This window comes from Harmonia axyridis, chromosome 4 (genome assembly GCF_914767665.1).
Source record: "Harmonia axyridis chromosome 4, icHarAxyr1.1, whole genome shotgun sequence".
NCBI classification, from domain to species: Eukaryota; Metazoa; Arthropoda; class Insecta; order Coleoptera; family Coccinellidae; genus Harmonia; species Harmonia axyridis.
The window spans coordinates 190,850-215,295 of NC_059504.1; the positions used below are offsets into that span (position 1 = coordinate 190,850).

At 34.4% G+C, this 24,446-nt stretch overlaps 5 protein-coding genes and 1 long non-coding RNA gene across 8 annotated transcripts; 1 reads left to right on the forward strand and 5 right to left on the reverse strand.

The window, feature by feature from the left end:
• Nucleotides 1–71: 71 nt before the first annotated feature.
• Nucleotides 72–1,626, reverse strand: LOC123677451 (keratin, type I cytoskeletal 9-like). The gene is made up of 3 exons (XM_045613967.1): nt 1,250–1,626; nt 433–678; nt 72–333 (listed from the first exon to the last, which is right to left on the reverse strand). Exons 1-3 carry the CDS (start codon nt 1,520–1,522, stop codon nt 319–321), a joined length of 534 nt encoding a protein of 177 aa, XP_045469923.1. The 5' UTR covers nt 1,523–1,626; the 3' UTR covers nt 72–318.
• A 5,580-nt stretch (nt 1,627–7,206) lies between these two features.
• On the reverse strand, nt 7,207–7,605 carry LOC123679153. The gene is made up of 2 exons (XR_006747359.1): nt 7,417–7,605; nt 7,207–7,347 (listed from the first exon to the last, which is right to left on the reverse strand). It is a non-coding gene; the product is annotated as an uncharacterized LOC123679153 (long non-coding RNA).
• An 11-nt stretch (nt 7,606–7,616) lies between these two features.
• On the reverse strand, nt 7,617–9,191 carry LOC123677707 (phosphatase Herzog). The gene is made up of 3 exons (XM_045614389.1): nt 9,119–9,191; nt 8,354–8,637; nt 7,617–7,961 (listed from the first exon to the last, which is right to left on the reverse strand). Exons 1-3 carry the CDS (start codon nt 9,189–9,191, stop codon nt 7,617–7,619), a joined length of 702 nt encoding a protein of 233 aa, XP_045470345.1.
• On the reverse strand, nt 8,523–18,771 carry LOC123679150. 3 transcript variants are annotated; one of them, XM_045616574.1, is made up of 14 exons: nt 18,116–18,243; nt 16,869–16,996; nt 16,282–16,586; nt 15,841–16,058; nt 15,411–15,579; nt 15,182–15,351; nt 14,938–15,079; nt 14,053–14,385; nt 13,466–13,586; nt 13,004–13,280; nt 12,223–12,535; nt 11,895–12,125; nt 11,317–11,698; nt 8,523–8,637 (listed from the first exon to the last, which is right to left on the reverse strand). In XM_045616574.1, the coding sequence occupies exons 2-13, from the start codon at nt 16,991–16,993 to the stop codon at nt 11,337–11,339; spliced, it is 2,766 nt and encodes a 921-aa protein (XP_045472530.1). In that variant the 5' UTR covers nt 16,994–16,996; nt 18,116–18,243; the 3' UTR covers nt 8,523–8,637; nt 11,317–11,336. The 3 variants fall into 3 exon arrangements, with proteins under 3 accessions (XP_045472530.1, XP_045472528.1, XP_045472529.1); XM_045616572.1 differs by lacking the exon at nt 18,116–18,243 and adding an exon at nt 17,137–17,476; XM_045616573.1 differs by lacking the exons at nt 16,282–16,586; nt 16,869–16,996 and having other exon boundaries at nt 18,116–18,771.
• Nucleotides 9,553–11,068, forward strand: LOC123679152 (2-oxoglutarate and iron-dependent oxygenase JMJD4 homolog). Its single transcript, XM_045616576.1, has 2 exons — nt 9,553–10,264; nt 10,373–11,068. Exons 1-2 carry the CDS (start codon nt 9,786–9,788, stop codon nt 11,007–11,009), a joined length of 1,116 nt encoding a protein of 371 aa, XP_045472532.1. The 5' UTR covers nt 9,553–9,785; the 3' UTR covers nt 11,010–11,068.
• A 152-nt stretch (nt 18,772–18,923) lies between the features above and the next one.
• LOC123679151 (chitinase-like protein Idgf4) lies at nt 18,924–24,024 on the reverse strand. The gene is made up of 7 exons (XM_045616575.1): nt 23,779–24,024; nt 20,669–20,940; nt 20,458–20,590; nt 20,153–20,323; nt 19,923–20,091; nt 19,306–19,577; nt 18,924–19,235 (listed from the first exon to the last, which is right to left on the reverse strand). The coding sequence occupies exons 1-7, from the start codon at nt 23,903–23,905 to the stop codon at nt 19,015–19,017; spliced, it is 1,365 nt and encodes a 454-aa protein (XP_045472531.1). The 5' UTR covers nt 23,906–24,024; the 3' UTR covers nt 18,924–19,014.
• Between the last annotated feature and the right edge of the window lie 422 nt (nt 24,025–24,446).

Below are 24,446 nucleotides of genomic sequence, written 5' to 3' on the forward strand. Positions count from 1 at the left end.
CTCTAAAGAGACTGACTTCTCATCGCAGCTTTACTGATTTTTGAGCGCTCGAAATGTTAAAAAAATACATAATAATTAAAAGCTCTTTATTTTCCATTTCATTTAGTTCACCTGCATAATACAATATTATATTTTTGAATATAAAGTCTACGAATTGGATAGTACATACAAGTATCTAAAACTTAAGGAAATATAAAAGCAATCATTAAAAATATAAAATAAATAAAATCTCATTCAATTTTGATGAATTTTTTCGATTTTTGCATTTGGCTTGCTGATGACTTCTTCATGTTGAAGTTGGGATTTCATTAGGTGTCATTACTTCTTCTTTCCCTGGAAATAATATTGGTTTATCGATAAGAATATTTTTTCACTGATTCAAAGATTTTTTTTAACTACTTTCAAAAAATATTTGTAATTTAGATAACTTACGTATGAATTGTAACTGCCACTGGAAGATGAGGAGTAAGATGTGGATTGACTGTATGATCCACTGTGTCCACCGCCTCCACCACATCCGCCTCCACTGCATCCACCTCCACATTGTCCACAAGAATTGCAACAACCTCCACCACCTCCACCACCTCCTCCACTACTCTTATAACCTTTTTTGAAGGTAGGTGATGCGCTCCTCCTCTTTCGTAATAAACCAATGATGTGATTATGTGGGGGAGTGTGCTATAAAAAAAAAACACTTTTAAAAATTTGCATACAAAAAACTCATTAGATTTTTGTCCAGGGAACGTGCACATACAAGCTTTTTTCGGTAACCGTCCGGGAAATGCTCACTTCCCGGACGCTTTTCCTCTGAGAAAGTAGCTTTTCCCGGCCTAGTCCGGAAAGTACGTACTTCCCGGACTAGGACGGAAAAGAATCACGTTGTTAGTGTCATTGTGAATATGAGAATCTTGGTAGGTATATTTTTAATAAATGCAGTTGATCATTACCATAGTAACCGAGAAAACGGCTGACAGTTCATATGAAATTAGTTGTCAACAATTTGCATGTTTTTTGATCGCAATCGCAATAAAATATGGAAAGCAGCAGCGATAGTGTTATTCTACGCGGTTGCCGAAAAAATATTGTACGCAACACTCCCGTTTGGACTCACAGACTTCCAGGACTCGCTTACGCTCGTCCTGGAATTTTGTCTATTCGTCCAAAAAAAAACCTATTTTCCGGACTTGTTACGTAAATTACTAATAAACAATCATTCTTAAATTATATTTAGGGTGTAATTCCTCCTTACCTGATTTGATTCACCTTCCATCAGTTTTTCTGTCTTTCGTTCAGGCGCCACCAAATATCTAACCACAGGATTGGCAATTTTTATTTCTCCATCTTCATTTTTTAAAACTTCTCTAACAGTTCTTATCTGCTCGGCATTTGGTGGAGGACCATAGAAATAGATGAAGTTAACACTAGACAAATTATTTTGTCCCTTTGCCGTTGCAGGTTCCACTTTGTTCAATTCCTGAGAGGAAATGTGAATGAGTAGAGCGAAAACACAAATGAAAATCATCTTGGTGAAATGTTCGCACAAAACTGATTGTAAAACGAAAGATCCAGGCTATATAAAAGGATCTCGGGCTACGTTTAGAGCGATTAGCAAATGGAATAAGAAAATTCGGGGATTTATCCCATACCTGCTGGTTTTTTTTTGTCGATAATATCGGGTAACTATCAATTAGGGACCGAAGCGACGCATCAGTTACGTCTTTAATAGGTAGCTGGTAAACAAAACTGTAATAATAAAACAATTACTTAATGAAAATCTGTAGCTACCGGGTAATTATGAACTGGTCTGTATTATTCATATTGTTTAATGTATGAGCCTTTTCAGACAGTCCATCATTAAAATTCGCTCATCCAGTTGGTATTCCCCGGCCAACTCGATCAAATGAAACGGTTTGCTGTTTTCGTTCATATTTTTTAAAGAAGGATGTTTGTCGGTTTTGATCGGTCAAAGTTGCGGAAATAGGCAATCTTGAAGGAATTTTCAAAGCGAGCCCACCGGGTGTAGACGTAAAACGTTATTATATGGATTTCCTAACATCAGGATATGCTAATTCTAATTGGTTCTTTGTTTCCAATGTGTGATCTTTGAAATAAATCTATCGGAATTTTTTTTTCTGACTCACTGATGTTTACGTTTGCAAATCTTACAATATGTGGTTTTATTTTCGCATTCATTACAAAATATGTTTCAGCGCCGAGCGTTCAGTGTTTCTCTTTTAAAGCAATAGGCAGTACATAATTTTTATTTAATTTCATGTGGGGTGATCTTTTTGAGCTCAATGAGAAGAATTTTGAAAGAAAAATATTCGAAAAACAGATGATGAATAATTGTTCTAGATGAGACCTTAATTCAGATTGCTTCATAATTGTAATTTCTTTTTTCTGGGTTTTCTTGGTGTTTTTTCTCAATTATTATTATATCTTTTAAAGTATGAAAAACCATATCAAATATTAAAATAAAAAAAATGTATCTAGCGTGGGATTCGAATCCGTGGTTCAGATATTGCAATAAAACACTCCAAAGCCAATGAGGCAAAGACAGAAATATAATATTCATTTTCAATTTCATGATCAGTTTGCGAGCAAAGCTTTGATTGATTGAATTTTAATATCGGACTTATTTCAAATGAAAAATAAATCGCAAATAATAACATTTGCTAATTCGGGGATATCATTAAATGTGGGGTAGTCAAGCTCTATAAGATCTATCTCATTTATTGTATCATCCTAGTCGATATCAATGTCCAGTTAATAAAATATGCTACCTAATGAAAAATAAAATACAAGGCGCGCCATTTGGAATAGGCTTAATTGTTAATAATGAGTCATCAAAGAATCGTCTCATTTTGAACATCCAGTAATGGTTATCAAAAATCAGTGCCTACTTCCGTTATTCTAAAATTCACTTTCGAAATCTCATCCAAATGAATTCATTCATTTCGAGGTTATGAGTTTTTTCCAAAGACCCTCCAATTTATGAAAAATCTAAATATCTCAAAAACGGTAAGATTTAAACATATGAAATTTCAAACAAACTTGGGTTCATTTATTCGATGCAATAATCTGAGAATTCGATAAAAAACAGAGTGTTCCATAAGAAAAACATATGTATGACCATTTACACTTTTTTGGTACACCCTGTGTATTTCGAGAATGTAGCTCTAATGAAGCCTTGTGCTTAATTGTATTTATAAATTGAGTATAACATTTTTTTATCTGGAAATCATATTGGTCATTCTACTTGTGCATGAATCATTTATTTACTTCAAATTGACGTCATTGCGTAAATTGAATTCTCATCATGTAATAGGTTTGAATTATTTGCGCTTTTAGAGCATTTTCCTTGAATTATTTGCGCTTTTAGAGCATTTTCCATGTATTTTTTATTGAAATAATTAAATGAATATTGTTCTCAAAAGTTTGGAGATGTCAATTAAGAAAATATAAGTTTTTTTTTCCAAATAGTCGCTAATTCCTTTTTTGAGTGATTACACGAAAAAACAGCTAAAGATTATAATAAAAAAAAGTATTATTGCATAGCTTTTATTTACAAATCAAGGCTGAAGAATATATTCACATGACAATAGACGAACATACATTTAAGCTATATTAATAATTCAACATAAATAAATTCATTGTAATTCTTTGTAACAAAAATAAAAGTTAAATGAAGAAAAATTGATATTATCCATTCAATATATAAATATAAATAATACACAACCTCTTCTATCGAAGCAGATATTGTCAAACTAACAGAATATTACAACAAATGACAAACTTTCTTTTTAAAAACCAACCAATTTCATGCAGAGTTTTGTCTTCAATATGAACAAACGCCTCTCTACATTTCAAACAGTATAGAATTTTTTTTTGATTAAATTGAGCGCCTTAGTTCAAAGAGGTTGCATTGTGTTATGTATTTATCATTACCCCACATTACGAGAAACCTAAACCTTATGAATTCTCATAAAAACGTAAAAAGACTGGAAAAACGTTACACTAAAAAAAAAAATACATAACATATAAAATAAGATGCAAAGTTAAACAGGGGATTAATGTGAGGTACAAGACTCAAATATGTTATGTTCTATAAATTTACGTTAACAATATACAAAATAATCTTAAGGTACACACTGTACATAATAAGCAGAACGGAATAATGTACACCGAATTTCAATTGAACTCAATTATATATTACATCAGATGTGTTACACAAGACAAATTTTGTAAATTATGACTTTTCAATTTCAGGAAATACAACTTGTTGAACAATTGGACTTTTTAAAATTGGGTCAGATCAATGTCGATATCACTCTGCTGTTATATATTAATATTTTTCGTAAGCAATAAGTACTTCTCAAATCAATAGGATACTAACAAAAACAGTTAAACAACTAACTGCAAACGGAGGAAATAAAATCAATTAATTGTGTTAGTACAGCTTTTTACTAAGAGAAAAACTACCATCGTTTTTATGTCCCCCATTCGGTGAATTTTCTTTGGCTCAGAATCGAGTGATCATAATGGTAACAATTCATCAGAAAACTCTAAAATGTTAAGAAAATATAATGATGAAGGCTTTCTAGCCGAGGTTTCAAAAGATTTTTCACTTTAAGTTTCGCTCAGAAGTTTTTAGGTCGTAGATTACACTCCAACCAAACCAGCCAGAAGTGGACGAGATGGAAAAAATATATATCAGTTGTCAAGTTGAAATCTACCACTTAAAAACCTCTGAAGAAGCATACCGCAGTTGTAGGCTGAATATCAGGTGATTAACCGGGCTAGCGAACCCGAAATTTTCAAACTGTGAAAAATAAACGAACCTATCGAAAATATTGTTATAACGCACTCGATTCTGGTTATAATGAACATAACGCCTAAAATGTTACTTATATAATATTGATAAACTCGATGAAGACACATAAATTAGCTTTCCTTCCTACTGACGAAAAGTTTGATTGTTTCAGCCATGTCAAGCATTCAAAACGTATTAAATAACCAGCCTGTACTTAGTCAATTAATTTTATTAATTACATACTTTCAAAATAAAATCGATTAATATTGTTTCCGAAAAACAATGTAAAATTTCGACTAATCTTAATAAAAAAGTGTCTAAATCTAAAATGTCAAAAAAGAGTTCTTAAGGCCACTGTGGCATCCATAATCCACTTGAAAATCACTTGTGAAATTGTTAAGTCGAGAATATTTCATTAGCTGATCTCACATAATTAATTCGCAAATTAGTAATCACGATGAGAATTTTTTTTAACATCAAGAAATACGCAAAAAAGATTTGCGTATGAGCAAAGGTCATTAACAACAACGAAATTCCACCACATTAGAGTTTATGTAGAAGGAAGGGTATAAAACACTTAGTAAGTATTTTTGATCCTCGATTTCGAAATAATGAAGCATTCAAAATACAGAAGAACATACACAGCACAGGAAACAAGGTTTTCAATCCAAATGTACTGTTAAAAAATAAATAAATAAACGAGAGTCCACTTCAACCGAATCTCCCACATCATAACAGAAATTTGTAATAAATAAAAATATATTAAACAGAATTTTAATATAAAAATATCAGAATAACAACATTTGCTCAGTTGCAAAATTTCCTCAAACATTCAATAAGATTTTCAGACTAGATTTTTTGTTTTGAGTAGTTCTAATATACAAATAAATAAATACTCAGTTCAGCATTCAAAATCTTGAAAACCTTGTTGTAACTACGCAATCTTCATTAAATCGGAAAAACAGTCTTCTAATCACAAATGAGTGAAATGGTCAAACATGAATGAGTATAAAATTTTTTTTTTATAATATATTTTTATTTTAATGCTGATTGCCTCAGGGATTATTATATCATGAAATAAAAAACCTCTTTACATTCTACCACCCATAATTATTCTTTAAGATATGAATGGGATGAATTCGAAAAATAGGGCAGGCTCTGGCGACAAATGATATGCAATTTTCAAATCACATAATTAAAAGGGACCTCCTCATTATTTCATTTTTCAAACCAATCAGGCTAAGTTTTAAAGAATCATTTTACCGAAAAGATTAAACATTTTGTGTTAGTAATGAACAAAGTATCTAAATATAGATTAACTGATATGCATTCTAATTATTTTTATTACTCTCAAAAGTTGTTAGAGAATTTTATGAAATTTCTAAACATATGACATTGTCCACGAAAATATTACTTGTGAAATATTTAAAAATAACTGATAATGGTTGAAAAAGTGAAGCATAAAATTGGTCATCGCCCTAAATATGGTCCAAATTTTAAAAAATCAAAATCTAAGAAATTTTCTCTGGTGAAAACTAGTAATAATTTCAAACTGAAAACGTTAAATTGTCAAATAATTCAAGGTAGAACAAGAACAGTGTAATTTAAAAGTTTTTGGCTAGAAATGTAGAAATTCTTTCAAATATCTAAATTCTACCCTGAATCCATCCAAATTCAATACACGAATATTGTCATTGAAAATTTGCCTTGTTTTATTGTTACATTTAGGTAAAATAAGTACGATGTAAAAAAATAATCTACACCAATCCGAACATTTTTAACAATTTATAAAAATGTATGTTATGATGTTTGAATTGTGTTGAAAACTTGCTTATTCTTTTCTAGTGCTCTTTCACAGTTCAAATTTTCCTTTTAAACGAAAGAATAAATGCCGAGTTTCAGATAGTATACAAAAAATCAAAATCCTATATAAATAGAAAAATTTGGAATTTTCTCTACCGTCAAAAACAGGAAAATGCATATGTAATTGCAGGCACAAATCTTTTGGCTTACATCATCAAATGCGAATTTAAATAAAAACTTTTTGATGCATAAATTTCAATTCTTTTCTTAGATTCAGAAAAATTTCAAGTTGTTTCGATGTAATTTCTAGGTTTTGTCTAGAATATAAAAAAAATCAGCCGGTTGGGACAAAAAGAGCTGATTATATAATGTATATATATAAATATATATGTATAGATATGGTACACAAATTACATATTTACAAGTAATGCATTGCATTACCAGCGCCTTAGAAAAATTTTCAGGAAATCCTAAAATATTATTCTCATGATTTTACCCACAGCCATTATTTTCTGCTACGTATTTGTAACCACATGGTTATTGGGAAAATTTGTTGATAATGATGTATTGGTCGATGGGCCATTCGATTGTGGTCCTCCATTATTATACGGATGGTTCGAGTTGCACAACACTGTGTATACATTGTCCATTTTGCTGAGTTTCTCAAAGAAAGGTATCAAATCCAATAGTTCAGAATCATTCATATCGTCAAACCATGAAGCTACCGGCACCTAGGGGAGAATGTGAATTTAAGAAAACATTTTCTACCACCAAACTAAAATTTAAGAAACTTTCTTTACATTTTTGATAATTTAAAATAAAAGAATTTTAATTAAGTAAGAAAATTATAACGTTTTTCAGAAAACATGGAGATTGTCAAACTGACATTCGGTTAAAATATAATTCTGTGATTATTTATGTTCACCGATTTGAACCTTAAATGTCAAAGTGACAACTTATTCAGATATAATTCTATGAATAACCCCAAATTAAAAATAAATCAACTTACCGCATTATCTGGATGGAATATATACGACGCTGGAGAGTTGTCCACTATAATTATTTTCTGCAACTCCCTACCAAGTTTGTTCAAATCTTTCACATAGTTGCCTCTGTAGAATACACAGCTCTCTCGGAATAACCTTGCTCTAAATACACCCCACTGATCGAGAAGATCAGCAACTGGGTCTGCATATTTGGCCAGTGATGCAGTAAATAGGACACATTCATACAATTCTCCCATTCTTTTCAAGAAATCATCGACATGTGGCCTTTTCAGCACGTACACTTGATGTACGATTCCGTCTATTTCAACAGGCACAACAAAATCTGCATTACTTATTGGCTGAAATAAGTATTATACTTTTCACATAAAATATCAGGAAATAATCTAATAGAATAATAATAACAATTTTTTTATATATGAGATATCAGTTTGTAAGTAGGTAAAAATTAAGTTGTCAGAATTAAGGTATGGTATTAAAAAGAAATAGAGCTAAATATTAACGACAATAAAAATAATTTTCCTTGATCTAAGATTGGCCTTTTTCAAACAGGCTACTTGTAAAATTTCCCTATGTATTAAATTTGGTTAAAATCACATGATTATGACTAAAATAAACCACAATCAGTGTTTATGTAAACCTTTTTTTTTCAAATAAATATTAGATAATTTATCAATACAGTCAGACCACTCCAAGATCATATCAGCAGTACTTAAAATACATGCACACTCACCTTAAAACTACTATGAACTAAAGTTTCATCTAAATCTATCACCATACACTTTTTATGCATGTCTTGATGTCGTATGGAAGGTAACAAGTAGGAACTCCTACTACCAGAAATGTACTGTCTATATTGTGATCCGTCAATACCTTGTTCTGAAGTGTCCTTTTTACTTTTGCCCCCAAGACAGCATAATAATGATCTGAGGAAACCTCTTGAGTTAAGTTTCCTCCTACTTTTCGGCTCCTGAATTTTTTCCTCTGATATGTCATTTTCATCATTTGGCAGTGTTTCTGAAAATAGGGGTATTGAATTAAAATTATAAATGTAACTCCTAAAAAAAAATATTTTGTTTCTAAATGGGAGTTGGCTACGAAAATTATTATGGTAAGATTGGCATTTCTTAAAAAGTAGGTTATACAATGGTACATCTGAGGGAATTAAACTAAAATTCAAGAAAATTGGATAAACAAAAACTGAACTACTGTATTTAAATTTCGATTAGATGAACTAAATTAAACAATTAATAATTCCCTTCAGGGTCTGACTCAAGGTTAGCTAGTGAACTAATTAGACTAAATATGTAATCAACAGCTTGTTTGTTGTTAAGTGAAACGCCATTTCAAAAGTAGACTTTTCAGTGCTAGCAATTCTGATTACAAAAAGGCTGAAATTAAAGCCAGTTATATTTTATTCAGATTAAAATTCCACAAAATATAAATGATGAAGACGATAACAATAAAAAAAACGGAAAAGCTGTCATTTGTTATTTACCTTTTTCGGGAGGATAATTGTTCAACTGTTTATCTTCCCTAGATACTTGAGTAATAATGGACGAAGCGTCCATTTAAACATTTGTTTTTTGAGCTGATGATTATTTGTTGTACAACAATTGTTTTCGAACACTAAAACCACTTCAAAAGTCAAGTTTTTGAAACACCTTTTTGCAAATGGCAGATAAGCTTTCTATTGATACAGACTGATCAGGAAACTGTATTATCGGCCGATTCCTAAGACGCAAATATTAGGTGCGTTCAGAGATGCATATAAAATATCAGATATGAAATTACAATGTAACGTGTAGTTTCATCATTCATTATTATAATATAATAATACAAATCATTAACAGTTTAATGGTAGGTTTCTCAAAACATTTATTGGCTGATTAGAACAATCAAAATATTTCTGTGTTCAATTTCATCTTATTCTTGACATTTCCATAGATTTCAAAAAGTTTATTGGTTGTGTTTTGACATACATCATATGTTTTTATTTATATTTTAATTTTGTATGCTTGACAATAACTGAATCTTAATCAGAATTTTATCATTCTGAATGATTCATGCTGTAAATAGCGAAAATTAATATATGATATAAAGAAGAAACTGTATCAAAAATAAATTTAAATTATCAAGGATATTCTGACAGATAGAGGGGTTAAATGGATGACTCTGATTCTGAAGGGGTAGTACCTGAAATAGAAGGTTGTTCATATGAATATTTTTATAAATATCACCTTGAGAGAAACCTACCATGTATTATAAAAGGAGTGGGACGAAATTGGAAAGCTACGAAACTATGGGCTAACGATAACAAACCAAATTTTAAGTATCTTAGAAGTGAATATGCGGAGTCAGTAGTCACTGTTTATAATTGTAAAGAAAAGTATTTCAATTCACACCCAACTTCAGAAATGAAATTCGAAGATTATTTGAATTATTGGCAGAAATATAGCAAAGCGGAGGATAAATCTGGAATGGAGTTATTGTATCTGAAGGATTGGCATATGAAAAATGAGAATAAAAATGATGATTTTTATGAAGTACCACTATATTTTTCTTCTGATTGGTTGAATGAGTATTTAGTAGCTGTGGGGAAGGATGATTATAGATTTGTTTATATGGGACCTCTCGGGTCATGGTAGGTTCAATTTGATTAATTTCATTCCAAATAGTTGGATCAGACACAATTATTGAATAGGCAGCTGGGCTTCTGTGGTATGGATTGAAATGAATTATTTGTTTGCAGGACTCCATTACATAAAGACGTGATGAACACTTTCAGTTGGTCAGTGAATATTTGCGGCTATAAAAAGTGGCTTTTACTTCATCCTGGCGAAGAAAAAAAGTTGATGGATAAATCTGGAAAACTTCCTCTTAGTGTTGATAATCTACCTGAAGATATTAGACATTGCTACATAATACAACAACCAGGCGATGCTATTTTTGTTCCTTCAGGGTGGTATCATCAAGTATGGAATTTAAAAGATACCATATCTATCAATCACAATTGGATCAACGTTACTAGTATATCAAGAATGGAAAATTCACTCGGCATAGGCCTCCAAGATGTACAAAAGGAAATATCACACCTGTCGAAAGAAAACGATTTTCAAGCACAGTGTGAGGCAATATTGAGGTGTGATGTCGGGATGAATCATGAAGATTTCTTCGAATTTATCCGTTTTATTACTTTGAGGAGGTTGAGAAAATATAACACACAACAACAAGAAACTGAACTTGAGAATCAAATGCTTAAGAGGGACATTGAGGCTTGTCAAGAATCACTTATGCAAATTTTCAATCATCTAAATGAAACTCAAATGGACGAAGCAATGAATATGTGTCTTCAGATGTCTACTATAATATTCAATAAGACGAGATGAGTGTTGAGTATTATGCTATTTATTAATATTGAATGATGAAATATATATTTTTGTTGAAATCTGTCAGTTTCAATGAATGGGTAAAAGCGAAGAGGCTGCCAATATGATTTTTGAATTGAGTGATACTCCTTAAGCATGATTTAAAGAAAACAAAACAAATGAGAAAAAGGTTGACTTGAACTCAGGAGCTTTTGCCCACTTATTCACTCAATCAATTAGTAAAATTTGAAATAAATTCCCTAAATACGAAGTGGTTTGAAGAATTTATTTCAAAAATGATACAAAACCAATTATTCCATATATCTACTTGCTTAAATATACATAAAATCACTTCTTTTTCTTGAGTTTTCCAGACGATTTTCTCAAGTGTAAATCTTGCGTCTCTTCCATTTCTTCGCTTTTAGTTTCTTTGGATTTCAAAAGTCTGAAAACCTCCTTCTTTTTCTCAGTCCGTACAATAAGCATGAGGGCGCAAACTATTAGAACTTCGTAGAACTCCAAAAAAGTCAGGCAATAATCCATATTACAGATTATGCCATTCTTCAGTATGGGAGGACATATCGTACAAAGACATTTCGCTACTACATCGGCCCCAAGTTCCCGAAATGCAGTTAGGTCTTGAAAAAATGGATCAACGTTTTCTGGTATTTCCATAGGCTCCTGAACTGCCTCGCCAATCGCTTCCTTTTCTGAATATTGACTCGAATTAGCGAGATTTTATTATGAAAAGACTACATAGTAGGACAAACGCAGGTTTCTATAATTATTTTGAAACTAGATGGCGCTAAGGGAATCCTTCCCAGATGGCGCTGACTATTCTACTATGCAGCCTTTATACAATGGTATTACCAAACAGCTCGAAGATAAAACTAAACATTGAGGTACCTGGCATATAGAAGAAGTTATGTCCTACTATATTGATATTTTTTCCTAGGGATTTCGATACATGCAAGCATTTGTTTTTAGACCATGACTTGTAGCAGGGTGGTTCTTCTTCTTTTTTCGTACATGTGGCGTTCAAGAACGTTCTTGCCGTGTGTGGCTCTCCCAGTTTCAAGTACAATGCGTACACATTTTTGATGGACAAAATGTCTTTGTACTCGAATAGACATCTCCCTGAAGAAAGAAATAGATTAGTGTCGATTGAAGATCGAAGTTTCGGACTTAATGGTCTATCACCAGGGCAGCGTAAAGAAATCAACGAGGTTTTCACCTGTATGAGATCCAGCGTAAACGAAAACTCTGTCCAGTAAGAATTTCTGGAGAATATACGGCGTGAGCCCTTCGGCAGACTGGATTTCCTCCCTGCTCTTGTGGTGGACCAACAACGCGGCGCCCATTAGGGACTGGATGAACTGAAAGAAGTAGATGTGTTCGAAAGGATGATGACAGGACTCGACGAAACTTGCCGGATTTTCGTCCAATAGTTTATCTATTTCCACAAGAGGTATTCCGATTTTAGTGATTCCAATATCGAGGTAGAACTGCCATAAGAACATTCTGATCATGTAATGCTTGAAGTATGACTGAAAGAAGCAATTATGAATATAATTATTGAATAATGATAATAAAAGAAAGGGTTTTCAAATAAGAGGTGTTGACGAAAACCAAACTCCGATTCAATGAATAATAATAATAATATTTCTGGAATAGATAATCACAATTGGCCACCTAGATCTTATGACTTAACACCTTTAGACTTTTTTCTTTGGCGCAACGAGAAAGATAAGGTCTATGCCAATTGTCTACAAACGATTCAAGATTTTAAAGATAGAATTCGTGAAGTTATCGAGAACATATAGGATATGGTGCTGCAGCCTTGGTGGCCATTTGGCTGATATCGTTTTCCATCGTTAATGTCCAATGAATCCATTGATTTCTCTTAAAATATACTCGTTTTTTTTTACTATCAAAATGAAACCTCTTATTGGAAAACCCTTCATTATCACCGAACCCTTTTAAAAATCTCAAGATGTATGGAAGATTTCAATTACTTTTTCTCGTGACGTAATCGTAGCGTAATGGTAATAGACCTCAATGAGTTTCGGCAGATACCGGATGACCACGTTCCTCAAGTACTTCTCTTCCGTTCTCACGGTCGACTGGAACCTGGTCTCGGATTTGTTGAAGACTGGCACGTTCGGTATCAGCGATTGTCTCGCCGGGCTCTCTTGCCCGTAGGACTTGACCATCTTAGAAGGAACGGCGCTGCTGTTCGGCGTGAACAGGTTCCACTTGGACAGCTGCAGCTTCGACGCGTTCGCGCTGGAACTGGAACACATCACTTTACACAGTACGGTAAAAACTCCCTCTTTTGGGATTGGTAGGACGAAAAAAAAATGTTTTAATAGAAAACTGTTGCATGAAGTTTTCAAGTAGGCATGACTCGGAAGAAATATAAGTCTTATTGTTTTTCGAATCGAGGGCAGTTTTTATGGCCAAATATTGATACTCACGTTGTTTCTGTTGATTCTATATCGAATTGTATCGTGTCGAAGGCGTTAACATACATACTCATAGCTCTCTCGATGTAGAAGTTCAAATCTATGTCGTCTGGTGGTGAATGGATCTGAATCTCTGGAAATTGGGAAAACGATCGGGTTAAGGATGATTTTTCGATCGATGTTTTCGTTTTCGGATCGTCCTCAAGGCGACTCTGAAATACGCTCGATATAAAAACATTTAGACTCGGTTTCAATGTTTCTGAATTGGTGCCCCACGTTGGGCACCAATTGATATGATTTCTATCAGTTATTATTATGTCTATACCACAGAAAGGTCTGGGACAATGAAAGGAGTTTGTGCTCCTTTCCTGGCAAGTGTGTTGGCCTCTTCATTCCTTTCAATTCTTCGGCCCTCCAATACCATATTATGTATAAAATAATTCAAGTAAATTGAGATTTATCTTGAATATTGAAAAAAGGAAACAAATTTCACTCGTTGTGAAATATTTCCATTCAAAACTCAAAAATGAAGCTAGACTGCTAATAATCATTGAAAACCGAAAGAGTCCAGTGCTCTAGTTAAAAAAATTAAAACATACCTATTGGACAACACAGAGCTCCCTTCTCCTGTTTGGCGTAATCCAGCAGCGCGTTGACCTGCGAGGTGCGATTCCTTGTCGGCCATTGTTTTTCGGATATCCCGTTCTTCATCATCGACTGGAATGCCTGCTCGTTGAACGTCACCGAAGAGCTTTCCTTGGCTATGTCCTCGTTAGAGGTGGGCATGTGCAGAGGTTTGTCGTTGTAGAAGAGGGGGTTCTTCTCGATGCTCTTTCCGTTTCCGCAGATCACCACGGCGGCTCCGTGCTTGAAATTGTCCTGGAAGAATCCGGCCATCTTCGCCCCGTTCTCGTTGCCGAAGAACATGATGCCTGCAATCAGCAAGTTACCAAATAATCAAGGTTCTCTTCAATTATGAAGAAGCCCAGCGAAGAAACCAACTATTTATGTTGATGGAGTCCCACAGGGAAGTGACTTGGGTCCGGTAGAATTCACCGTACACTTGGGATATGTTAGAACTGCGACCAGTTTGGTCTTCAGTTCTATACTCTTCTTAACAGTTAGAGATTGGCAAATCTGACAACGCCTATTAGTGATTTTGCTGTCACTTCGTGAGTATTCGATTTAATTTAAAGTCCTGGCGTATTCGTCCAGGAGGATCTGAGATCCATTGCTGAACTGATCTCCTGTGATGTTCTTTAGCGAGTCCACAGATAGGTTTAGTTCCATGGGGTGTTACTTTTGATGACCTTTTCACAAGGTAGAGTAAATACCAAAGGTTTAAGTCCTTTAGGTTGAAAGACCAAAGAAAATATAAACAAATCGATTTTTTATACGAGGCAAATTTGATCTCGAAAATTAATTAGAACTTATACTGAATCTGAGCATATAATTAGATTGGATACCATAAAAGCAAAACTTACCAGTGCCAGTTCTTTTTCCTTTAACCCAAGAGCCTTTGTAGTAATGCTGTACAGGGAAGGAGAAGAAATCGTTGTATTCTGTTCTCCAGGCGTATTCTCCAAGACCATTTATAATCCCATCGGACCAATGTCCAATGTAAATCTTGAATGAGTGCGTTTTAAGTTAACGATTTAGTTGCATGATTGAGGCATCATCAGGTTGCTTTATGAGGATAAACCTAGATCGCTCTTAGTTTTTACTCACATCATTATTTGACCAGCGCATTGCACCGCGTCCTTCTCTCTTATTTTTCGAATATTGTCCTTGGTAGCAGCTCCTATCCTTGAAATGGAAGAATCCGTTACCATCTCTGAGATCGTCTTGGAATTCGCCTTCATACCATACGTCTGAATCGTAAAGCAACCAACCAAAACCTTCAAAAACATATTCAGTATGTACATTATGTTCTTTGAGGAAGTTACACTATTTTTACCATGCTTTTTCCCATATTTCCAATGACCGCTATAAACCATACTAGTAGCTCGAATGTTATAAACGCCATTCCCGTGGAAGAAACCCTTGCAGAACATCCCTGTGTATTCGGTGAAGTCCGGAAGTTGCATTCTTCCCCTTCCGGTTGGTGATCCCTCCTCGAAATCACCCTGTATCGAAAAAAGATTCAAGCCTTTGTATTTCTTAACCTACTGGGTCCTCATCATCTTCAATTTAGAGACTACGAAAAACTGAGTTCGATAAAATGCGTTCTACTTTTTCAAAAAAGCATTTTCCTATGCAAGAGTGTACTGAATGACTCCTCAAAGATTCATAGCGATTGAAAAGATGGTGTGTAAATAAAGGACAAACATACTTAAGTTCATTTTTATGTATAAAGGAGATTTTGTTTTTTTTTTATTTTTTCCTACCTCGTAAATTGTGCCATCAGCCCAATAGAAAGTCCCTTTGCCATGAGGTAACCTGTCGCAAACTTCACCCTCGTATCTGTTTCCATTCTTGAAGGTGATTTTGGCCATTTTTTCATCTCGTTTCACCAACCAATCGTATTCGAAGTTGGTCGTCGAGATCAATTTCTCATGCGAAGTTTCCATATGGTTGTCTTCAGTTATTGGTTGAAGATGGGCAGCTGAAAACAGATAGTTGTTTTTCGTATATCTACCTACCCCTATTAATTGAAGATTGGGTATCTAAACATGATTTATCAGATCAGTATTTAATTAAAAAAAAACGAAAGAAAATAAACACATATCAGAGTAGACAGTCTTCGACAAAAATGTAGTCCCATTGAGTAGGCTATCCCATCTCAAAAGAGCCACTCCGTATATAAATATCGTTGCAGATCTACCAACCTAATAATACAGCTGTATTCGATATTGAGCTACTTCGTCTTCTTTTTTTTTCTAATGATGGTCGGTCAACGTTCGAATGATCTTTGGGGTTCTTTTTTTGGCTATTTTCCGACGTTTTCCTCGAGTTAGTGACTGATTCTACTCCTACTGATGACGTTCTTCTGGTTACTAAAGATGACCGATTTTTTTTACCGGTCAATTTACTTTCGCTGATATTGCTCTTTCTCCTGGTTGTAGATCGTCTTCTTTGTGCGTAATAAACTTTGATTTCTTCACTTTGAGAACTTGATTCTGCCGTTTCTAGCCTGAACAAAGTTCATTGAAATTTTTAAATATGGATTATTAACCCCAAGTTCGAAAGTCACGTGAAAAAAACAGAAAAATTCTAGGAGGTATAGGTAAAGAAAAAATTTTCAGAAAAATCTTATTTTCCTTTCAGATAAAATAGCTAAAGAAGGTGAATATTTGTACTCCTCATATTTTCGATTATCTAAAATTTATTGACACCAAATTCCAGAAGTACTGTTGAATATGTGGGATATCGAACTGAACACAAAATTCGAGGATCGAGAAAAGAAGACATTTACTTAGCTTCAATTCCTCCAGTATCGATGAATGAGACTCTAGCTTCATAATTGATGGAATCATCTCTTCCCTCTTCGTCATCGTCATAGTTTCGATTAGTTAACTTTCCTTCGTTTACAGAAGCCATCGGCTAAATTTAAAAATTATATGAAACAAAGAGGAAATTTTCAAAAAATCAAACTTTTTGCATGGAGTTCAGAATTTTTTACGAAGAAGGAAAATATAGAGAGTGCAATAAATTTGATCCAATACAAATGATACAAAATTTACCTCATAACTTTCAATGCAAACTTCCTCCATTATCTTATGAAAGAAATAGTATGTAAGCTCTCTGTCCAGATCGCAATACAAGCATTGACACTCCTTAGAGTTTTTGAATTGTCCCACACAAATATCACAATTACATTTCGCCAAACGATATTCGGGGTTCAAATTTCTCTGTTTGCAAATTTTGTAGCTGTCCAAATAGCCACTACGAAAATTCTCGGCATATTTGAAGAGAATATCGTGCTCTTGCTCAATTGATGCATCTGAGGTGATCGTACTTTTTTCATCTCGTATTTCAGACATTTTGGCATTCGAATTGAATTTTCATATACTGAACATAGAAAAGAAATAGAGAAACATTGACGAGAAGTCGCTTGCGATTTTGAGCGCAACTATAACGTCCTGAAAAAAGGTCATAACTTTATCAAGTGGGTGATATTTTTTCTGGAACTGTGCCCACTTCTTTCCTCCAGAACTCTTTTCTTTGGTGAACTGGTAGTTTGGAAAATGGAACTTTGTACTTAAAATGCAAATGAGTAGGTTTAAGCGAGATTTTTTTCGATCTAAATTTACATAGGTGAGTCCTGCCCCTAAGGATTATGCGCGTTTCGTAAAGCTCAAGCTACTTGACTTGAGCTCTACGAAAAGCTCAAGCCAAGTAGCTTGAGCTTGAGTCAAGTAGCTTGAATATCAAGCCAAGCCGTGAATCCTAGTGTTTCGTCCCGAGATCGCTTATGAACTCTTCAGTTAGGCAATCCCCCGATCTCTGCCTAAGACACCCTCTCACATCATCCTGGAGAGGTGACTCTGCTGCAACGCAGTGACCCCCATAAACCAGCTGGGGCCGTAATAGAGTGTGCCACCTCTAGGGCAGACAGAGTCACTACAAGGTAAATATAAATCCTGATATAGATTACCTCCAAAACTGCTCAGATCTGATAAACCAAATTTGATACCCAATCTCGAAAGTGAATAAACTCACAAATAGTCCTTCTAACAGCAGTCTGCAAGCCGTCTTTGCTGAGATTCTTCGATCCCGACTTCCTTAACTTCTTCACTATCACTTGACTCCCACCAGCACCAACCAGAGTTTTTTTCTTGTCTTCGCTTGAAACTTTTCTTATATCTTTCTGGGATTCCTTACTTCTCGAAGTTTTCAACATGCTGATATTGCTTACGTTAGCTGAAGATCCATAAGAGGCCACACCGTAATAGTTATCAGGTGTGAAGCTGTAATCCTGAACTAGGCCGTTGTCCATGATGACGTTGTAAAAAAAAACTACAAGTTCTTTCTCTACGTCCACTTCTTCACACAGACACTGCGTGGACACAGTCAAAAAGTCATGAGATTTGGTTTCGTCGCAAGGGCATATATGTTTTTTTATTTCTTGAAACTTTGGGGGCGGTGGTTCTTTTATTACTGCAGTTGATAATTTAGTCGCCAGAGTGCGGTTCGATCCTGGTTTCATGCTTTTTTCGGATGTTAATGATGCTCGATTCATTTTATTGGTAAAAAATCGTAAAAATACACAACAAACTAAAATATTATGAAAAAGTGTTCATAATAAGAGAAATGTCAGCTTGAAAAATATGGAAAGATCAATCATATTAATGTCATCACTCATCACAGAGGTGTAGAATACATTGAATTAAAAAAAAACACCTTCGTCATCAATTCTCTACTCATTTGAATCGATTTTATGGTTCTATTGCGATCTTTATCGACAATTGTTGTCTACATCATTATCAGAGAAATTTTGTTATAGTTATGATATAAAATAAGAATAAAAAACAAATAATCTTTTATTTAAAAATATCAACTACAAATAAACAAGATTCTTAACTAAATTCCTAGTGAATCAAATTTCACAAGTTCTCAGTTCAGTAGGGACTAGCTAAAGTAGTCAATGCTGCTCTCAAAATAGGGTATTTCTCATAAGAACAAGTACCCTTGAAATCGTCCATGGTTAAATCACTGATAGCGATACCACCAAGTCCTTTGCTCTTTGCGTATGTTCCTTTTGCAGCTGCATATTCTGGATTCGAGTAGGAGATCCAGGTGCCCTTTTTATTTGATTCTGGGATCAAGAAGGCGTAGGGTCCTGCAAAAAATATTTTATCATAAAAGAGTGTCTTATGTTTGTGCCAAATGTTCTAGGAACAAAATTTCACCTCTTCTGCGACTGGTGTCTTTCTCTATAACGAAGGAAGTTGTTGGAAGAGTTGGAACAGGTATTTGAGGCTTAGTTGCTGTTTCAACCATTTGGCAAATTTCGAAGTAAGCCAGTTTTCCAGCATCTCTGGTGAAGAGTCCTTGTTCCCCTGGTCCATCAACAGTTAGAGGAGGAATTCCGTTGGTGTTGGAATCTTCGGTCATCTTCCAAGTTCTTCCGAATGTTGGTATGCCTAGCACGATTTTAGAAGATGGAGCTCCGTTTCTAGTCCTAAAAAGAGGAGGAATAAAATTGCCACCTTTTGGTTTCTGTCTTAGATTAGCTTAGCCTTTCAGAAATGTGTTATTCTTGATGAACCTTTTGCAAGTTTGTCGACTTTTAGATTACCTAGAGACCTATAGCAGAGTACTTTGTTGCCTCTAGCCAAATATTTTATGGTATTATGGCAGATCAGCAAAGAACTTTGGCTATGTGATTCCAAATTTCTTAGCGTGAACACTCTGTCAGTTTCAATGTGTATGGGCTTCCTTTTAGATACGTTTGAGTGAATAATGACAATTACCTCACACAATCATTTTTTAGGAATGATGTATAGATATTATTTTTTATACATACCAGTAATTGACTTGGAAATCCACATTTTCATCTGTTCTTCTATCAACCAACTCAAACAATGGAGATGTGTTATCTGCTTCTTCAGGATTACGCTCAGGGGTGTAAAAATCATATGCCATAAGGTTCACGAAGTCCACATGAGGTGCTATGAGCTTGGGATCGTAATATACTGAAATTTAAAGTTTTATTCGAAAATTGTTTTAATATTCGATTTTTTTTTTATCGTCTACCTGTACTGTTGACATTCGGTAAAACTGTTACTGTTACCATGAGGTTGTCCATGGCAAAAGTTCTCTTCAGTTCCCTCACCAAGGCTACGAATTGTTCACGATGTTCTTCTGCTTTTTTATCGATGACAGAGGGACCAATTACCTTGGTTTTCAAGTTGTGGAAGAAGGAACCTATGAATAAATTTAGGATAATGAGTTTTAAAATATAACTTCAATAGTAACAGTTGATATATTCACACAATTCGATCATGAAAATGATAAACATATTAGTTTTACGGTTTATTATTTTCTTTGAGAGTACTTACCGATCTTTGAACGAATCTTTTTTGGTTTAGTCTCTGGGAATTCCCATGCCAAGTCAATACCTTCGAATCCATATCTCTTCACGATATCATATGCAGAATTCACGAAAGTTGTACGAAGAGCTGAAGATTCAAGCTGAAAGCAACATTGATAAATATTAGAAACTCAAAAATTGAAAAAGTAGCAAATAATATGAATAAAAATTCAGCTCACCAAATCCCTGTATTGAATATTCTTTTCATCACCTTCTCCACTGAGATCTGCACCACCACCAACAGAAAGGATGAATTTGGGCTTAGCATATTTATTATTTAGATGGTCTTTGGTAGCTATCACTTTTTTGTAATGTTGTTGAGTGACATCAAAGTTTTCGTTCAAGGGCATCACTTTCTTGAATTTCTCATTGATACCAGCAAAACCGTAGATTACATGGGTGCAATATGGAAGAGCAGACTCGAGGTCAGCAAGAGTGAACTTTGCCTGGCCTAAAAATTAAAAGTCTCTTGAAAAATTAAAAAGTCCACTACGTCGAAAAAAGTAATTAGTCTGCAAATATCCTATGAGCCAGATGTGACATCGTGTGACTTTTTCATTGAATTTTGATACTATTTTGCTGGCTTAAGTTTGAGACAGCAAAAACCTTGATGAGAGAATAGCAAATGCATTCAAATTTTAAATGCAATCCATAGCGTGCTGATCTATGCAGCAAATAAATTTTTTCAATATATAGAATATGACAAAATATAGTAACTTATCAGTACCTAAAGATTGACTTCAGAGTTGTATAATTTGCAGTTTTTGTGGAAATTATTTCGATAGTGAATAATTTCCCATAAGATATGTTGATTTAACAAAGTGCTTCGATCAATAATCAATTTATATTTCAAATCACGAATTTGTAAGGAACACAATAAATACTGAATTGCTTATTTGATTGTTTAACGAAGTGTTGGATCATTTCACCGCATGAAAATGCTGATTGAGTTTTTGTTGCGATGTGATAAATACCAAACTCAATGATATATGAAAACAAATACATTTGAAAGATAGAGATTCGTATATTTATTCGCATCGAACCTCATACTCGTACTTATAGATACACCTCCCGGAAAATATTCATTATAAAATCTTGAACTTAAAAATAGACGAATTGTCTAAAATTCTAAAGTGAACTGTAATTATAGAAAATATATGATTAAACTATCGCATTTCATCCTTAAGTATTGTTATTTTGATACTGAATTATAGAATTTAAAGATTGAATGGAGACAATGTGAATTTCACAATTTAAATATTTTTTCCTGGAACTATTCTTGAGGGGAACAAATAGGAAGAGGCAATTTGAACCAACAAACAATAAAATTTCATTACAATCGTATGCAATTTCAGACTTAAATGACTTGACTCATTGCAGCAAATAGTTAATGATTATCCTTGAAAGGGTATGAATAATAAGTAGACATATTCTCTCTTGTTTACTTAATGTGCTAACAGATGCGTAAAAAACTGGTTCATTGCTACTTTTTTTGTATTGTTTCATATGACATGCAATTAGAAGGTATTACATAGAATATCAGCTATCATTCTCTGAGGATACACTTCGAAAGAAAAAAGGTTCATCTTGAATATCCAGCTATTACTTCTGACATTCGACAAGTAAAATGACGACATTACTAATAATGGAGCGATACACGCTCCAACAATTGAAATTGTTCAAAGTCATAGTTCGCAAAACTAAAAAACTTTAGGGTAGTCCTAAAGCACCTTTTTCGGTCAGCAATAATGAATCTGATGGAAAAAGACTTTTGGTCTTCTATATTTCAGTAAATACAAGAACTGGTCGATCACCAGCAACGTCGTATCTTCATTGTTTTGTCCTTGCAATGATCCGGATTTTCATCATTTTCAGTAATGATTCCCATAGTTCAGAGGCTATGTTGAAAAGTAGAATTTTCTAATTTGGGGCACGGAAAATCTAAGAATGATTTTTGAAAAACCCCTACATCCTCAACGTGTCACTGTTTGGTGCAGTTTTTGGGCTGGTGATGTGACTGGATCATACTTAATCAAAAATGAGGCTTGTAACGGGTGTTTTTTTTCGAGGTATATAACTTTAAGTTGGCATTAGTGTTCAAGATGGCGACCGATTTAACAGCTGTCAAGTGATTTATTCTCAGTTTGGTTTGGCAATTCATCATGAATAGACTCGCGTCTGAACAACGCTTGCAAATAGTGCAATTTTATTTCGAAAATAATGGTTCTGTGCGGAATACGTATCGCGCACTGCGTCCATTTTATTTTGTGAAGCGATGAAGCGCACTTCTGGTTGAATGGCTACGTCAACAAAGAAAACTGCCGCATTTCGAGTGAAGCTAATCCTCAAGTGTATGTCGAAACACCGTTACATCCAGAAAAACTGACTGTTTGGTGCGTTTTATGGGCTGGTGGAATCATTGGTCCGTACTTCTTCAAAAACGATGATGGCCAGAATGTTACAGTCAATGATGATCGGTATAGAGCCATGATTACTAACTTTTTCATTCCTGAATTGAACAACCATGATGTCCAGGAGCTGTGGTTCCAACAAGACGGCGCAACATGTCACACAGCTCGTGCCACAATCGATTTATTGAAAGACACTCTGGTGACCGCCTAATTTCACGTTTTGGATCTGTGAATTGGCCTCCAAGATCTTGTGATTTAACACCGCTAGACTACTTTCTGTGGGGCTAAGTAAAGTCATTGGTCTATGCGGATAAGCCACAAACCCTTGTGGAAGACAACAATTGCCGTGTTATTGCCGATATACGGCCACAAATGTTGGAAAAAGTCATCGAAAATTGGACCTACAGATTGGACTACATCTGAGCCAACCGTGGCGGTTGGCCGTGGCGGTCATATGCCAGAAATCATATTCAAAATGTAATGCCACAATAATATCTTGCGGATAAATAAAATTCATGTCAATCGAATAATCCATCGTTGTTTTATTGCAATTTAAAGTTCTATAGCTCTTTAAAAAAACACCCTTTACATATGTTATAGCAATTTTGCAAGAAAAAACCGTGTTGGTTTTCGAAAGTAGTGATCACAATTGGCCACCGAGATCTTGTGATTTAACTCCTTCAGACTTTTGGCCACGCGAAAGATAAGGTCAATGTTGTTGTAATGTTTGAGGACATACACTGTGCACTCGAAAAACTTCATAATTCTGTATTGCAGATAGATATTTGTGATTGTGTTGATAATTGCGGCGAAAAAACTAACAAATACAAACGAATGACATATTCAAAATAATCAGGTTTGTCGATGATGTAACTTACCATCTCTGGTGTGGGCCGCAGAATTATAATAGCAAACCACTCTTGACGCTTTCTGCGAATCTGTTTTGGCCTCGCCCGTGCTAACCACAGCTAGATACAAGGCTAAACAAGCAAATAACAGCCTCATTTCGATCTGTCTTGCACGAAATACTGTGATAAACTGACTGGAATCGACTATGCCGGCAAAATAATACCCCGATTTTCTTATTCTCGTCCAATTCGACAAGAGATTATCGAATCTAGAATTTTCTGAGGTCAAACTGAATTATATTCTTGTTGATTGGAGAGAATAGCTCGTTGTCACAATTCCAGTATGACCTCGACCTCTAATTCTCTTGAATTTCAATTTTTCTGTTGTTTTTGTTTAGCGCGCTCCAAGAGATGTATTCATTTCGAAGAAGTAATTCACGAAGAAACAATACATCCAGGTGCCAAAATAGTCTATCTAATATACACGGTGGAGTCCTTTCAGATTTCAAATGGTCAGAACAATTTTTCATGGCCGCCTTACAAGTGGTTGGTAAAATTCGTTGCATTTTATTGCAAAAATATTCTTTCAATATGTGACTCACAATTGTTAACGAAGTCTACTCTTTTAATATACGAAAATACGGAATTGACATATTCCTCGGATCATTTTAAGAAAAAAGTCCTATAAATATGGTCCC